At 43.7% G+C, this 17,792-nt stretch overlaps 1 protein-coding gene across 1 annotated transcript in view; it reads right to left on the minus strand.

The window, feature by feature from the left end:
* FAIM2 (Fas apoptotic inhibitory molecule 2) overlaps nucleotides 1–17,418 on the minus strand; it is a 38,398-nt gene extending 20,980 nt beyond the window's left edge. Inside the window, exons 1-5 of the mRNA XM_083485401.1 lie at nucleotides 17,014–17,418; nucleotides 12,366–12,555; nucleotides 5,064–5,164; nucleotides 3,812–3,876; nucleotides 426–479 (exon numbers count right to left, since the gene is read on the minus strand). Coding sequence (XP_083341527.1) covers nucleotides 426–479; nucleotides 3,812–3,876; nucleotides 5,064–5,164; nucleotides 12,366–12,555; nucleotides 17,014–17,028 — 425 coding nt within the window. The 5' untranslated portion in view covers nucleotides 17,029–17,418. The remainder of the gene's footprint in view (nucleotides 1–425; nucleotides 480–3,811; nucleotides 3,877–5,063; nucleotides 5,165–12,365; nucleotides 12,556–17,013) is intronic.
* Nucleotides 17,419–17,792: the final 374 nt, after the last annotated feature.

A 17,792-nucleotide genomic window follows, 5' to 3' on the forward strand; every position in this document is an offset into this window, starting at 1 on the left:
CACATACACCACAACTAATAACAGTATACATCTGTAACACGTGTTCCCAATTAAATGATCCATAAGTTAGTATAAACCTTTGGAACGGGTCTTTGGTTTTCTAGAGAATTTGTAAATGGAATGAAGTTCCATTTTCTCCTGCCTAGCATTACATTCACTGGGTGAGCCCCAGCTGTGTGACTATTCCCAGTGCCTCTGAAGCCATAGGGTCATTTTGAGCAGGGTTATTATGGGTTGGGGCTCAGGCTCTACCCTTTAGCTTGTTCTTAAGGTTGCTTTTGTTTTCCTATGTAGTTGGATGTTAGCCTGTCCATCAATAAATAGTCTCTTGAACTGGGCCTACAAAATAACTAAACTTGCCTTATATATTAAATAAGAATGTAAACAGAGATGAAGCTTATTTCTGAGATAAAGCCAGTACTTACTAGGAAGCCCAGTACCAGGCTGGATTTGCTTGGATATATGTTTGGACTGGTTCACTGCAGTAAAGAAAGAGAAAGACAAGGCACATGAGAGCAATTCAAAGAGAGCAGAGCACCTGTGATCCTGGCATCTCAACTGCTTGCCCATGGCCTGTAGGAGGCACACCAAGCCAAACCCCCTCCACCCAACCATTGCCTCTTGCCTCCCTCTCCTCCCCATCCACACTGTGGCTGTAACATTGTGTCCTCTGCTGCTAAATCTTGACACTGGTGTATAATATGGACAACTAGAGGGGGCCTGATCCACCACCCTCTTCCCAACAATTTTTTTGGCTCTCCCAAGACCCCACCAATTTTAGTATCAGATTTAAAAAGTTGTTGCTGTTAGATGTGTTATCCATCCTTCACCCGCAGATCTCAGGGCAGGTTACAAAAATTTAGAATTCAGTATTAGAAAGTAAAAACGAAACAAAAATAAAAGCAGACACAATGCTGGGCTGGGTGGAGCCCAGCACCCTGATGGGAACGAAAAGTATCCCCTTTCCAGTCATCAGATCGATCATCTGATGAGCAGAGAGGTTGCAGTATCATGTGATCTGCATGGTTTACCCGAAAAGGGGTCCTGGGTGTATATCTGACTGTGTGTACATGCATATAAGCAGTTTGCATGAGAATATGATTAGCCACACCCACTGCTGCCATGTGACCTCAGGGAGGTTGGCCAACAAAACAAAACAAAAAATGCAAGCCACTCTGTTGTTGAGTCTAGTTACAGGGCCGTATCAGATCTGGGTCTAGTCAGAATGTTCTTGGTATCTTGTGTAACAGGCTGCTGCTGTGTTAGCACTGGAGAACTGGGTCAGCATCAGTGCAAAGGAATGGACTATCGACAGTGCTAGGAGGGGCTTATTCCGAGACATTTTTTCTGTGCAGCTATACACCGATTTGTGGGAAATAAATGCTTCATGTACTTACTGAGCAAGACCCTGCAAACAGCAAGCACTGCTTAAACCACCCAGTGTTTGGGGAAAGGGGCGGGGTGGGGCCAATGCTCTCAGTTTCCACACAGCCTCAAAAATAATTGAAGCAGGCATCACAATCAGCATAATGACATCAATTTATTTGCTTTATTCTACTTCAGGGAAATGGCTGTTGGCTTTGTAGCCAGGTGATTAAATGGCTTGAAAAGTCTCAAGCGATACCAATGTATTATTCATGTGACATGCAATTTGATTCAGGTAAGCCTTTGCATCCACCACCTCTGCTATTTGAGCATCAGACAGGTGGCCGCTGAAAACCGAGGCTATGAATAAAAGTGCACCAAACAGTGTTGCAGAGTCCTAATGCTTTCTTCTTCCAGATACAGCTGCTAGGGACAAAGAGAGGGTGATCTCCAATGTATCTCACCCAGGGAGGGGAATGTGCCACTGTGCTGTCACTCCGCCCCACCACTGAAGCCTCCCTTACCAGGGTGGTACAGCAGTGCCTGTGAAGCGGTAGCAGCAGTTTCCAGGGGAATCTCATGCACTCCACGAGATCTTGTGAGATTTCAGCAAGGTCTCACCGGAAGCCAGTGGCAGAGGCAGGGAAGCACTCGTGGAGGCCACCACCTCTTGAGTTTGGGCCACCCGAGGTATGAAGGTCAGGGGTGCTCCCTTCACAAAAGCACAAAGAACATACACCCATCTTTCTTTCACTCTATGTGGGGCTGCCCTTGAGACTGACCCAGAAACTCCAATGGGTGCAGAATGCCGCAGCGAGACTCCTTACGGGGTCTTCCCTGTGAGATCACATTCACCCAGTGCTATACCAGCTGCACTGGCTCCCGGTGGAGTACAGGATCAGGTTTAAGGTGCTGGTTTTAACCTTTAAAGCCCTATACGGCCTAGGACCCTCGTACCTACGGGACCGCCTCTCCTGGTATGTCCCACAGAGGAACTTACGGTCTTCAAACAAAAACATCCTGAAGGTCCCAGGCCACAGAGAGGTTAGGCTGGCCTCAACTAGAGCCAGGGCTTTTTCGGCTGTGGCTCTGATCTGGTGGAACGCTCTGTCACAAGAGACTAGGGCCATGCGGGACTTGACATCTTTCCGCAGGGCCTACAAGACAGAACTGTTCCACCAGGCCTTTGGTCAGGGCACAGCCTGACTCCCTCCTTTCACAGAACTTTAGCTTAATGGTTGCCATCAATTTGATTTGAATTAATTTTATAATGAAATGATTTTAGAATGTTGTACTATTTTATTGTTGTTAGCTGACCTGAGCCCGACTTCGACTGGGGAGGGCGGAATATAAATAAAAAATATTATTATTATTATTATTATTATTATTATTATTATTATTTGATTTCATCTTAGTTTTGTGAGCCAGCTTGAGCATGTAGAAAGACAGGATGTGAATGTTTTCAACAAATTTCACTGATTCCACAGACTCTAATGTATGAGATTCCTGTCATTCTTGATACATATTGGTGGAACATATAGCTTTTGAATGGAGCTGCCACTAAGTATGGAGGAGCAATTCAATTCAGTTTGCATATAAAGCCGAATTGATCAAATCCACACTTTCTGAAACAATACGAGAAGCGAAACATAAGTCGCCCTTTGAAATTTGCACTTAGGCAAAATTTGCAGTGCAGGTCTCCAAGCACCCAATGTTTACAAAAGAAGGCATATATTATGGGGAAATGTGCATAAAAAATGAATATGTTCATGAAAGTAACACACAAAAATGCATTATATTAGGAGAAATTGCCTGCAGAAAATATGTACCTTAGTCAAAACTGCATACAAAAATATGTTTGTTAGGAATAATGAGAATTTATGATTGGAGAAATGAGAAACTGAGAGAACCAGAAACTGACAGATCCATCCATCCCTAGGTGCTACCAATTCTCACCTAGAGCAGGGGTAGCCAAGATGGCACCCTCCAAATGTGAACTGCAACTCCCATCATCCTTTGCAATTAGTCATGCTGGATGGGCCAATGGGAGTTGGAGTCCGACAGCATCTGGTGGGTACCACACTGGCTGCTCCTGAAAGCAATGTTCAAGACCATTGTGGATGCTCCTCTTTGGTTAAAATATCCCAGAAATTTTGAGGGAAGCTATTAATACCTTCCTGTAGTCTGCTATCATTCTGTTTAAGGCTCCAGACACACAGTAAAACAAATAAATAATATATCATCAATTGTGTCAGCTTGAATGCAAGTCCATGGACTTAGACGTTCGCAGGGTAGTCCACAAGTCAGAAAGTCATGCATAGTTTGCTCCTTTTATTCCCCATGCACAGGAAGAAATAATACGGGAGCAGTACTACCATTAGGAAACATTAGCCAAAGCAGAAAAGGCACCTAAAGCAAAAGGCTTCTTGGTGGGCCAGAGACTTACCAGAAGGTGAAGAGGGCCACAATGGCAACTGTAACAAGAAGCTGAATCAAAAGGATGCTGTAAACCTAAAATTGGGGGGGAAAGGATCGAATAAGCATGGCTGATGCTTAGGAAAAAAAGGTAGAATTCAACACTGTGCTAAGGCAATCATTCCATCAGTGCAAAATTGATTCTCTCTCTTCCTCCCCCCACCCATTGTGGGGGTTCTCCTGAACCTCCTGAGCAACTGCACAGGGAGGGGGCAAATCCTGCTGCAACAGCAGGCCTAATTGTGCTGGTTTCCAATAGTGCAAAAACTTAGCTGAATTCAGCCCATAGTTTGACACAATCCTTCCTTGTGGGGTGTGAGCCATTAAGAATCAACGCAATCTGCATAGCCCTGTCCATCAGCTATGTTTCTTTCTTTTTTAAAAAAATAATATTTATTGCTTTTCCAACAATTTAAACACTACAAAAAACAACAACAAAAAAAGAATGGACAATACAATACAATGCAAAAACACTACATAACACTAACACTAACACAAAACACTAACACATTAAACTAACAAAACAAAACAAAAGCAATTTAAAACACATCAAATAATTTCAATATCTTATCTTTCATTCACTTATTTCAACGACCTCCTCACACCTCCCTTTTCGTATTCCACTTCTGTTAATTGTTTCAGCAATTCCTTTCCATCTTCCTCTGTTTTCTATCCTATAATTATCTTAACATTCTAACCTTATTTTTTCCTTTAATATTCTATTAATCTATTTATACTTAATTCCTTATACATCAGCTATGTTTCTTGAAAGGGGTTCACATGACACACACCAGTGACACAAATGCAAAGTCCTGTGGCCCATATGGGATCACACCCGTAGGTCTCCAATCCCACTCCCACCCACATGTAACTGGATAAGGAGGCAAACTGGATAAGAGCCAGCATGGTGTAGTGGTTAAGAGTGGTGGACTCGTAATCTGGTGAACCGGGTTCGCTTCCCCGCTCCTCCACATGCAGCTGCTGGGTGACCTTGGGCTAGTTACACTTCTCTGAAGTCTCTCAGCCTCACCTCATAGAGTGTTTGTTGTGGGGGAGGAAGGGAAAGGAGATTGTTAGCCATTTTGAGACTCCTTAAGGGGAGTGAAAGGCGGGATATCAAGTCCAAACTCCTCTTCTTCTTACAAGTGAGCCTAGAGCAAGAAGCATGTTGGACACCCTTGTTCCGTACAGTATGGCGGAAGGTTGACTGTAAAAGACATTACCTTCCTAATGAACACCCTGCGTACACTGCGGTCATCCCAGCTGAAAGTTGTGAGTGTCTCAGTGTCCCCCGAAAATCCACTGCCATAGTTGGGACTGGAGCCTGAAAAGGATGGAAAGTAAGACAAGTCAAGTTTTGCCCCACTGCTCTCCTGGGCGCAAGTAGGGCCCATGTCTCTTCAAAGCAGCACAAAATCTTCTAGGCGTGTTAACGCCACTAGGACACTCTGTCACTGGTTTCCCCAAGTCTGCAGCAAGTCAGATGATGTTTTCTATGACAAGTCAGTATCTGCATATTCAACTGTCATTAACAAAAACACAATGCCAGCTCCTGCCAACCTAGATAAATAGGTACCACTCCAGCGGGAAGGTAAACAGTGTTTCCATGCGCTGCTCTGGTTTTGCCACAAGCGGCTTAGTCATGCTGGCCACGTGACCTGGAAAAACTGTCTGCAGACAAACATCGGCTCCCTTGGCCAGTAAAGCGAGATGAGCGCCGCAACCCCAGAGTTGTTCACGACTGGACTTAACTTCCAGGGGTCCTTTACCTTTTTTTAATGTTCTACCACAGAAAAAGGAGCAGGTATGAATGAACTTTATGTCATAAAACCAAAGGCCTTTGCAAAACAAAACAAAAATAAACAAAACCCCCAAACTTACTTACTTCTTGTTGATACATAAGCTTTCTTCAGACATTATAAAATGGTTACCATTTATGTTCCCTGGATTTAGCCAGCAACATTGAATGAGACTTGTATATTTCATTGATTCTGTATCAGCATATCAGACAAAGATCCACCCACGTTTTGCCAAATTTGTCTCTGAGAAGACAATACTTTGTTCTTCACTGAGCAAAACAAGCCAAATCTCTAGCTTTAGATGTGATGCTAAGCTAGAGATCATAATTTGTCTCTCCCATGTGCTAGCAGGGATAAGCAAAAGTGGCCCAGATCAGCATGTTAATAGAAAACATGTGTGATGTGTGAACTGCGCCAGTGCATTAAGCTGGAGTATTTGGTTAGATTGTGGCTTCTGTTAATGGGGACCAAAACATATTCTTTGCAGGTTGGGGGAAAAGGCCAACATTTGATTCCCTTTTGAGGGTGAAGTGAATGGAAAGTTACCATCTTCAAGATGAACAGTTTAAAAAGATGTCACAGGTGACAGTATCATAGATCAAAGATATAAGGGGGGGGGAGTAGCAAACCCAGCAAACTCAGCAAAACAAACCCAGCAAAACAATGAAAATTGCATGTTCCAGTTCTTACCAAAGAAACACAAAATAGGATCAAAAGGCCACAGGGCCTGGGGAGCCCAGGTAGACTTTGTACTCTCAGGATCATGTGAAAGTCCCAAGAAAGAGGACATTTCACAGGACTTTCCAGTTCTGAACAAAATGTGCTTGGTGTAGGTGGGTAGGTGGGTGTGTAAACTTTATACTAGTGTATGCCTTTTTGTACACATTACTTAGCTGGACAACTGCACTGCAATATTCAGAGAAGTGCAAATTTTGAAGGCAGGCTCTGCTTCAGTTTGTGTGTTGTTTTCAGAAAGTGTGAATTAGCTAAGTGCGCTTTTTAATGTGAACTGGATTAGATTTCCCCCCTATCCTTTGTGGGAATGGACTCGGGAGATCAGCTCGAATCTCATTTGTCTCAGACTTTGGTTTACTGTGAATTTTCCATTGTTCCTTGAATAAACATTCAGATTGGCTGTTATCCCTGGATAATTGTTAATGAAACCCACATTTAAAGATTTTGAAGAAATATAACAAGAAGATACCAAACACCTATTCAGTGTTGTTACACTGTGACAAACCTCTACCATGTATCCCTTGTGATTCCCCCCCCCCTCTAAACTGAAAACAACACACACTTTAGTCTTTTTTCATAAGGAAGGTAATTCACCCGTTTCCTGCCCCTTTCCAACTTTACAATAATCCTTTCTGAGATGGAATGACCAGCACAGTACACTGTATTCCAAAAGTGACTGCACCGTAGGTTTATATGATGCCATTATGATAGTGGTTCATTTTATTTTCAAACCCTTTCCTACTAACATCCAGAATGAAAGTTGCCTTTCTTTATTGCCATCATATATTGAGCTGAGTTGATATTTTCACTGAGCATTTTCATTCACCATGACCCCAATATCTCTTTTGAAAATAATGGGGGAGATTAGGGAGGAAAATAAAATACATACTTATTAATTTTAAGAATGCATAAACCATGCCTTCATCCAAAAATAGATTACAGAGTTGTATAGGTAAACACTTGAAATATGCAGTGCAGCATTAAAATAGTGTAAATGAACTCAAAAGAAAGACTCTGCTAACCCAGAAATAGTACCTCGGGTTAAGAACTTTGCTTCAGGATGAGGACAGAAATCGTGCAGCAGCGGCGCGGCAGCAGCGGGAGGCCCATTAGCTAAAGTGGTGCTTCAGGTTAAGACCAGTTTCAGGTTAAGAACGGACCTCCAGAATGAATTAAGTACTTAACCCGAGGTACCACTGTATACATATTTTATTCCACCTATAACTGGAGAAGAACCTGCTTTAAAGATCTTAATACATGGGCGGGTTCATAAAATTAAAGGCATTCCAGTGATTGTACCTTTGAAATCCCTTCTCCTATCACTGAGTGATAGCGGGTAATAATACATATATGTGTGCAGAAAATGCAGAGATACATTTTACTGCCTCCAGGAAATACTGCAGTACAGTTGCCTCTTCTCCGCCATAGCCAATCAGGACAGACATTTTGCTACAAAATGTTATGTGTCTATACATATCATGGGCTATATAGATATTGCAATTAGGGCTCAGGTTAGCCCTTTATCTTTCAGCTGTGGGGCTGAGGCTTTTCCTATTACGGAGCATTAAGTCTTCTTGTGAGCATATGAGGTGGCTCTCCCAGGGAATATTTCTCCTTTAGTCCTAATGCAGAAGAAATCCCACAGCTTGGTTTAATTGTCTCAGACTATACCATCTTGACATCACCTATTATGACAACTCTATCCACGCAAGGGACAAATTTGGCCAAGATTCAACAGTCTGCTTCATTTACAGAGTTCGTACTTTACCCAAGGCACCACTACACAATGAAAACATTGAATTCAAGATGCTTCCTTGCCTAACTTCCAATGTTATTCGGTTTAAAATCGGTGTTAAAGAAGGATAGAACTTTTTTTATGTACGCTACAGCAGCAGCAAGAATTCTTATAGCAAAACATTGGAAGACAGAAGATCTACCCACCGTGGAAGACTGGCAGATGCAACTAATTGACTATATGGAGATGGCGGAGATGACTGGCAGAATCTGAGACCAGGGAGAAGAGCAAGTGGAAGAAGATTGGGGGAAATTTAAAATCTATTTGCAGAAATATTGTAAAATTTCTGAATGTTGATGACATTGAAATGAACTGTGGGGGTTCTAGCAACAAGATAAAATTTAAGATTAAACCAACAACAGATAAATTAAGGGCTATGAATTTGCTGAACCAACTTTTAAAAGGGATACAAGAACGGGGGATGTGAGGAAGTCAGGAAAATATGTGAATTTAAGATATAAAACTAAGAAAGAGGGAATTTTTGTGTTTTTCCTATATGTGTTTTCTCTTTTCTATTATTAGTTTTTTAATGTATGCATTTTTGTATTTTTGTGCTTAATGTTTGTATTGTTGTATTTTGTAGTATGTATTTTGTATTTTTATATCTCTTTTGTTCTTGTCTCTGTATTTTTTCTTTTATACTGTGCATTGTTAAAACTTAATAAAAAAATTTACAAAAAAAGACTTGCAAAAGTAGGTAGGGGAGGGTGTGGCTGGGCCTCCTACTTTTGCCAGGGAGGAAACTGGACATTTGGTCCCTTCTCTTCCATAAAAGATGCTAGATTTTTGAGAGAGGGAGCCTGGATTGTCAAGCATGTAAAATTGTAAAAATTTAATTGCACGGGCTTTTAGTGGTCAACAACCCATGATGCAATCCCTCTGTGAATTTATATAGGCTATTGCAACTTGCTGCTCTTTGTTACTAAGCCCAACTTCTTTTCCAGATACACTTAACTGTTGTGAAGCAGCAGGCTGGAAGCAAAGATGAACAAGGTTTAAGTGTCTTAAGGGAGCTGCAGATAAGGAGCTTAGGGGCTTATTAATTCTAAACCACCCTTTCCAGCTTGCAGGCAGTCTCTCCCTAATGATGTTTCACCAACGTCAGAGAGGTTCAAGAGATGCAGTTTTTGGGGAAGTATCATACAGAATTCCCTCTGATTAATACCCTCTTCCTAGAGTTGCCGTACATTCCTAATTCTAAGGGACCTCGAAAAACGATAGGATACTTTGGTTACGGTTAATCAAGCCACAAAATAGGGTTCATTGCGGTCAGAATCAATTTGGGGGAATATTGAAACTAGGCCTCTTGCATTAGTTCAGGAAGAAGATTAGAACATGTCAAATAAAAAAGAATTATGTCCATTAGATTTCTAACCCACCGCAGCAAAACAAAATATTCATTAATCGCAATGCTACTCAAAGCCACCCCTAGCATTAGGCAGAGTGAGGGAGCCCATCTCAGTCACCTGATTTGGGGATACCAAAAATAGCAGCAACATTTGGATTATTCGGATTATTAACATTATGATTGTTCTACATCATTTTACAGCCACTGGGATTGCTATTTGGTTGCTTGCCCCCAGTACCCAAATGCCTTGTTCCAGCTCTGTGTATATTGGAATCGTTGGAGTGGTTTAATGCTGGTCACCCAGAATGAGTGCTTTGAGAGGGGGAGCCCGGATTATGAGACATGTGATAAAGGTGAATAATATACCTTTGCTTTTCTGAATTATCACCCGCTATTCAACCCTAAACCCAGGTTTGCTGGTAACTAGATTCCACCACTGTGTTGCAAGCTTTATGCAGTTACAGATAGGTAGCCGTGTTGGTCTGCCATAGTCAAAATAAAAAAATTCCTTCCAGTAGCACCTTAAAGACCAACTAAGTTAGTTCTTGGTATGAGCTTTCGTGTGCATGCACACTTCTTCAGATACACTGAAACAGAAGTTGCCAGATCCTTCTATATAGTGAGAATGTGGGGAGGGGTATTACTCAGAAGGGGGGTGGGAATGGGAGATTGGCAGAATTGGCAGATTGGCAGAATGGGAGATTGGCAGATTGGCTTTATGCAGCAATCTCCTGTGGAATCAGGGCATTCATATTAAGAACAATCAAATAAATGACACTGCCGCCCTGGGGGACACTTAAGGTGTATATTTTTAGGACCCACCTTATTTTTGTGACTGTAAATTGTTTAAAACTGATTTTAATATTGTGCTTTACTGTTGTGTTACGTAACCCAGCCTGGGACCTTAGGGTGATGGGAGGGGGATGAATCAATGAATGAATAAGCGCCTGAACCAAAAGCCAACCTTCACTGAGACCTTTTCATAGTCACTCAGTTGGACCTTGTATTAAACGCCCAACACCCATTGGAACATTAAGATCTAAATGAAGTAGCTGAAAATTCGCATTTACTGTATTTCTCTAGCGTATTCTTCTTATTGCTGCTTTTACGTAGCAAAAACATGTCCATTGTCCTCTGAAGGCTCCAGCACCCAGAAGCAGATGTGAAGATCAATGGGAGAGTAACCATTCTGAAAGGCTGTATGGCCCTCCTTGGTGACATCATTGTGATGGCACAGGACTGGAACCTTCAGGTAGCAGATGAACTCACCCAACCTCTAGGGCCTTTGCTTCCTCACTGAGAATTTCTTGGGGCAAGGTTAGGGATGTCCAAGGAATCCATTGAAAATGGACTATCAAACAGATTTTCTTCTGTCCACCCATTCAAGCCCTATTGCAGCATGGACTCTTGCTATAAATCAGGCTTCCCCAACCTCTGCCCTCCGAATGTTTTGAGACTACAATTCCCATCATCCCTGACCACTGGTCCTGCTAGCTAAGGATCATGGGAGTTGTAGGGAAAACATCTGGAGGGCCGAGGTTGAGGAAACCTGCTATAAATGCTTTTCATCTTAGCTCATGAAACTGAAAATATTTTTTTAAACATGCTCACATGATACATATATAGATGCATAAATTGTTTTGCAATATACATTATTTACATATCACTGATGTAGAATTGCCAGTGTCCCAATAGATGCCTCTCTGCTTTTTAAATTTCTGAAGTGTTTGTTGCTAGAGGGAGCCTATATGCATTGATTGCAAGCCTAACCATGTTCTACTCAGAAGTAAATCTCAAAACTTCAATGAGGCATACTCCCAGGTAAGTGGGGGTTAGGATGCCGACCTTAATCTGTTTCCTATTGTGAATTTCAACAACCAGTGGAATGAATCACTCATTCTTGCTTTTTCACATGGAAAGAAATGATCTCTTGTTACCTGTGGATTTTATCTGTGCTCTACAGTTAGCCAGAGTCCCTTTGTCAAACTGGGGGAAACCATCTGGATTTGACTGCTCATTTTTACTTACAATCCATCCTCTAAATCTTTATTTTGAAACCAAAATTTAATTTAAATGTACTTTTCTCCCCCACTACCACCACCAAGTTTTGTTGATTTATAGCTTGTTGTACTTTCCTAGATGCTACTCAGTTCCCATTGTACTGTGCAGGGAATTTTAAAACTGGACATTATTTTTATTTTCATTGCAGGAATACATTCACACAATGAGGATTTCAAGCTTTCAAACACAAAGTCATGTTCACTGTAAACATTTAAAACATTTAAAACCTAAATTGGTTTGAGTGTAATGTTTCAGCAAGCACATGACCACGAACATTTTCCATATAAATACACATTTATGAAATAGATGATGCAATAAAAAGAACATATATGTTAACTAAGCAAAGGAGAATGTCTGTAGAATTTAGAAAATCCAGCAAACATAGAGCAAAATATCAACAAGATATTAAACTGTCCCTTCTTGACTCCTCAGTCAGGGAAACAAGAGAGGATGGCAAGTTTATACGGAGCTGTGAGAAATCAAATCTCCCAGTTCCCTTAACAACTAGTACATAATTTATAGAGTTTCCACAAAGGTAGCAGTGGAGGAGCTCCCAACTTATCCACAAAGCTATGAATTAATGCAGACATTTTAATTAAATATAGATAGATAGATATGAATATTTTTATAAATAAATAATTGCATATAACTGCATAATGACACCACAAATACTCAAATACTCATGCAGGGTAAGAAGTCAATAGCAGTGCAAGACTATGTGTATCTACTCAAAAGTAAGTCTGATTAAATTCATAGGGTTGTATTCTAAGAGAAAGCGAAAACTCACTGGGATCCACATACGCCCAAGCTGGATGGAGAGGAACGGTCAGAGGTGGAGGGAATGCCCCTGATTTCAATCCTTCTGCTGAGGTCGCCTCTTCGTATGTTGGAGGAGCTGATGGGACGTTTGTGTTGTCCTTTTTGTCTGCATCTGCCTGCTGCCCTTCAGAGTTTGCAGGCTTGTTATTCACGGAAAGCTGCAGAGCAAAATAGGAAATTGAACATTAATTTTTTTTGTTTTTATTTTTAAGAAAATAAATAAATAAACCCTCATGTGTTTTATATGGGACAAAGAGGAGGCAACCAAAACAAAGTTCCAGTTCCAGTATTTTTTTAAGAGGACACATGGCCAAGGGAGCTTCAGCAGCCCTCTTAGACTAGAAGAGGTGGGGCATATATACAGAGAATGGTCTGACCTTCTCAGCTTTCCCATGTCCAGTAAGAATGGCAAAACTGTTTAAGCAATGGATCTGTGGTGAACCTTGGTTGAACTAAATGCTGAGTCTTTCCACCTTGAGTAAACTAAATTGACTACTGCCCAGATTTAGGATATGCTCATTTCTCATATACACCAAGTAAGGTCTTGGAAAATGATTTTTTCCTAAGACCTCTTGTCAATGATGGCATGTTAGCCAACAGTCGTAAGAGGGAATCTTAATGCCAGAGGTGGTTCATATGCAGGTCAGAACGGAGATTCAGAGACTTGAAGTAAAGTTAGCTTTTTATTAGGATAAACAGCATACAGTACATCCAGAGAGCACCACAGGGCACAGCTTGCCTCCAGGAGCACAGTGGCCAAGACTGCCTGTCTGCACCTTCTAAGGTAAAGGTAAAGGTAAAGGGACCCCTGACCATTAGGTCCAGTCGTGACCGACTATGGGGTTGTGCGCTCAACTCGCTCTATAGGCTGAGGGACCCGGCGTTTGTCCGCAGACAGCTTCCGGGTCATGTGGCCAGCATGACTAAGCCGCTTCTGGCGAACCAGAGCAGCACACGGAAATGTCATTTACCTTCCCGTCGGAGTGATACCTATTTATCTACTTGCACTGCATGCTTACGAACTGCTAGGTTGGCAGGAGCAGGGACCAAGCAATGGAAGCTCACTCCATCGCGGGGATTCGAACCACCAACCTTCTGATCGGCAAGCCCAAATCTCTTCATTAGATGTATGTCTTCCAAACAACCTTAACCTCTTGTTCCCTCTGTGCTCTTTGTTTGGCTACATGCAAAGCTCTGTGTGTCCTTGGAGACACGGGTGGGAGGGGAGATTAATACAGTGGGACCTGTCAGTTCCCGTGAAGCTGCCATAGCTCCTGTCCCCTTCCTCCTCTGCTTGAGGTCCTGAACCTGAATTTCTTCCCTCTGCTTCCTGCCCTGCCCTTGAATGGCTTTCTACCTGTGGCTCCTCTCTCTCCCTCAAGCCTGTTGCTTCTTCATCACCCCACCCTCCTCCTTCCTCTGACCCATCTTCCATGTCCCACCACAAGTTCCCTGGTTCACAGCCTTCCTCTTCCGAGGTTTCCTGTGGGGGTTCTTCCAGAGCCTCCCACCTCTCTTCTTCATCCAGCCAGTCTCTGACCCAAAAGCTCAACTTTGTGGTGCTTTTAAAGAAGCAAGTGGGAACTAGTAGAGTTATAGCAAAAGGTTCCTCATTACGTTTTTCATGAAAGCCATTGTTTCCTCATGTATATCAAGCGAGGGGCTGTGGTCCTCTAGATGTTGCTGGACAACAACTCCCACCATCCCTGGCTGTGGCTGGTGGAAGTTGTAGTCCAATGACATCTCAAAGGCCTCAGTGGGTTCCCCACAGTTGTCGTCTTCCATTTTGTTTTGTAGATGTGTCCATTTCCCTAGACCAGGGGTCAGCAAACTTTTTCAGCAGGGGTCCCCTGTCCCTCAGACCTTATGGGGGGCCAGTCTATATTTTGAAGGGGGGGAATGAATGAATTCTTATGCCCCACAATAACCCAGAGATGCATTTTAAATAAAAGGACACATTCTACTCATGTAAAAACATGCTGATTCCCGGACTGTCCAAGGACCAGATTTAGAAGACGATTGGGCTGGATCCAGCCCCCAGGCATTAGTTTGCCTACCCATGCCCCTAGACTGATCCACTGGCTTTTTGTGAGACTGTAAGCTCAGCCTTGCCATCTAGGAGGTTCAATCTGTGGACCAGAGGTGCATAGCTGTCAACTTACAGATTTGAAAATAAGGGACCAGCAGCCTTGAAAATAAGGGACCAGCAGCAAAAATAAGGGATTTTAGTCTACCAGCTGAAATACAAAGTTAAAAGGGACCAGATAATTTTGGAGAGCAGCGCCGGTTTTTAGCCCTTCGTTTCCAGAGGTTGCTGCTCAAGACACCAGCCAATGAAACATTGCAATTAAATAACTACAAACAGCAACCACTTTTCGCGCAAAACGAAGTCCAAGCTATGAAGATGCTGCTGCAGTTCTGTATCTTTTCTCTCGTGCTCCATCTGCAGCTCTCAATTTAATCAGACAGGGCGGGAGGAGGAGGGGGGGGGAATAGCTCCCGAAGTAAACTCGCAGATTGGACCATCTATGCTAGTCTACCACTACAAATCTATGGGAGAAGTGTTTGCGGTCCTTCCCTTGTAGCCCTTGGAACACCTGCCTGCGCCTCTGCCTCCTCCTCTTCCTCCTCTCTCGGAACTGCTTTCTCTATGGTTGCCCTCGCTCTCCTCTCAAGGCTCCTCAGCAATTCATAGGCCATGCCAGGCTGCCCATCTCATCCGGGTCCTTCGGCGGCACAACCGCAGTACGGCCTAGCGGGAGCGGCAGTGACGGGCAGAGGGGAGGCCCCAGGCAGAGATGCTCAGTTCGGCGGCCACGAGGAGAATGGTGGCGGAAGGGCCCGAGGCTCCTGCCAGTCCCGGCGTGGAGGGGCTCCCAGGGGCTGAGGCTGGTGAGAGGAGGCCGGAGGGGGGCGGGGCGGGCAGCCAAGCAACACAGTTGGAGCCTCCCTCCTCCCTGGCCGGCAAGGAGGGTGGGAAAGGAGCTGCTTCCTTTGAAACCCAGGAAATTTAAGGGACATCCATCAATAAGGGACAGCAGCAGGACATGGTGCTGGGATAAGGGACTGTCCCTCCAAATAAGGGACGCTTGACAGCTATGCAGAGGTGGGGAACCTGTGGCCCTCCAGATGTTGCCGAATTGCAGCTCCCATCATCCCTTGTCCCTGGGTCTCATGGAGTTGTAGTTCAGCAGCATCTGGTGGGTCAAAGGTTCCCCACCCCTCCTGTAGACTGCAGGATAATCCAACCTGCTGCTCCCATAGCATTTTGAATTATGCCTCTGCTTCTGTGGCTTGAAGAAAAAAACACATATCCTCCCTAATGTCTCACAGCAGTTAAAAATACTTAAAACAACAGAAGCAACACACTCTGTGATCCAGTATCACTTGACACCACTATCTTGGATAACAGATTCAAAATAAGCCCTGTTGATCCCAGAAGGATTTAGGTCCTAGGGCAGCTGGACGCTCAATTTGGCGTGCCCAACCCCAACCCTGTACAATCAACAGCACAGCTCCATAAAGCCAATGCTAATGAATCCTAGGCTGTTTCACAGCAGCAAGAGCTGCCTTGCAGCTACCCCACAAAAGCTTTCTATAATTATAACAACTCAACACATGGCAGCTGAACAATCTGAGCCAATCAGCAGCAGCGCCAAAATGAATCAGAGGTGTGTGGAGTTGTCCAGGAGCTGCGTCAGTGTGGTGCCATCTGGATTGAGGTGACCTAATTCAAAGGGAGCAAGTGCCTAGAAGGTGGGGGGCAGAAGAGAAGGGGAGGGGACCTTTGCAAAGGAGATTTCTTAGGTCCAGCTTCGTGCAAGAAATTTAGCATTTCATACGTATCCTCTGGTATAGGCATGGGAGTAGAATCTCATTGCATGACATCAACACCCTGCTGGCCACATTCCAGTTCCACAAGCAAGGGAGCATTTGGGATAACTCATCCCTATTACATAACTCCCTTTGCGCACAGGTGAGACCCAGAATTATGGAACACACAACATAAGCAATTGCAGCAGCATCCAAGATTGAACCACCATAGATTTGTTGCTTACATCATAGTCAGCAGCTACAGGAAGCAAAAACTAAAACATGCATTTAAAGCCCCTCTGATGCTGCTTTTACATGGCAACTGATTTCTTACAGGGGGGTTGGAGAGGCCAGGGCCAGGGGGGGGGGGTGATGGATGACATTTAATCTCCTTCAGTTCAACCTCCTGCAATGAGTAAGAACAGGATTTCTTATTCTTGCAAGGTTTCAAGAGCACTTTTAAAAGGCTGGCAGGAACACAAATCCCAGGGGAGATGATAGGGGATAAGTGGAGGTGATTGACAGCAATCCTGTCACTAGCCCTGCGGTGACATGCAATCAACCTCTTCCCACATCATCCCCCACCCCACCCCGCCGCCGCTGCTTTTTCTCTTTCGCAACAGGGATTTGGTGCAAAGAACAAGCAGGTGGATGATTTGCTCTCGTACACAAACACACAAAGATGGTGAGGTTGCATTAATTCAACAACACAATTGCATTTGTCCTTAATTATGCCAAGCATCTACAAGCCAGCTTGATTATTAGAATTAAGCAAGGTTTATTTGGTCCTGATCTCCACCTACCTTTCCCTGCGTCATGTTTTCCTATGGACTGATGCTCCTCTGCTTGAGAGAATGGCACTTCGCAGGAAGCGAGAGCGAGGAAAGCTATTTTTCTCCCCTCTGCTCAGCAGCTGACTAGCTACGTATTATTTGCTGGCTCTTTCCCTGGTGTGTCGCTTCAACCTCTGCAGCCTGGTCTGGTGATGCTCTTACATTCCAGCAACATCTAGATCTCATCTCCCTTCTGGTGGTGGAGGTGGGAATCTACCATTCCCGAGCTGCTGAACAGGGGGGGATGCTGAGGGAAGCAGATGCAAGAAAGAAAGGTGGGGGTGCTGAGGAAGGACAGTGCAAGCTTTTGACGTAGCCTCTTTCAGAGTGTGATGCAGTGTCACACACAGAGGGAGAAACCCAGCAAACGCCAGAATGCAGCTTAACGGTGGAGGACCAGAATCGCAGAGTGAACAAACACAAGGGGAGGTGAAAGAGAGAAGGGGATGCAGAGGAGACCTGGGAAGGATGCTCTTCTGAGACTTAAATGCACCACTTTGCTGCGTTACTAACAGCAGCCCAGGGAGTGATTAGCAGCAGAGCAGCTTGAGGAACCACAGTGTTGCACATCAGAAGGGAAAGACGCCCTTGCTTCCACTCTGACTTTCACATAGTCAGCTAGATAGTTTATCAGGTTTGCATATATCACTCCATGCATCCAAAGAGATTTACAATAATAAAATGCAGAATACCTTTTAAAAATAGTTCAATAGGACAATTCAAAACACTAAAAGTGCTCGTCCGATGAA

Source organism: Podarcis liolepis, assembly GCF_965112155.1.
Source record: "Podarcis liolepis genome assembly, chromosome: 2".
Lineage (NCBI taxonomy): Eukaryota > Metazoa > Chordata > Lepidosauria > Squamata > Lacertidae > Podarcis > Podarcis liolepis.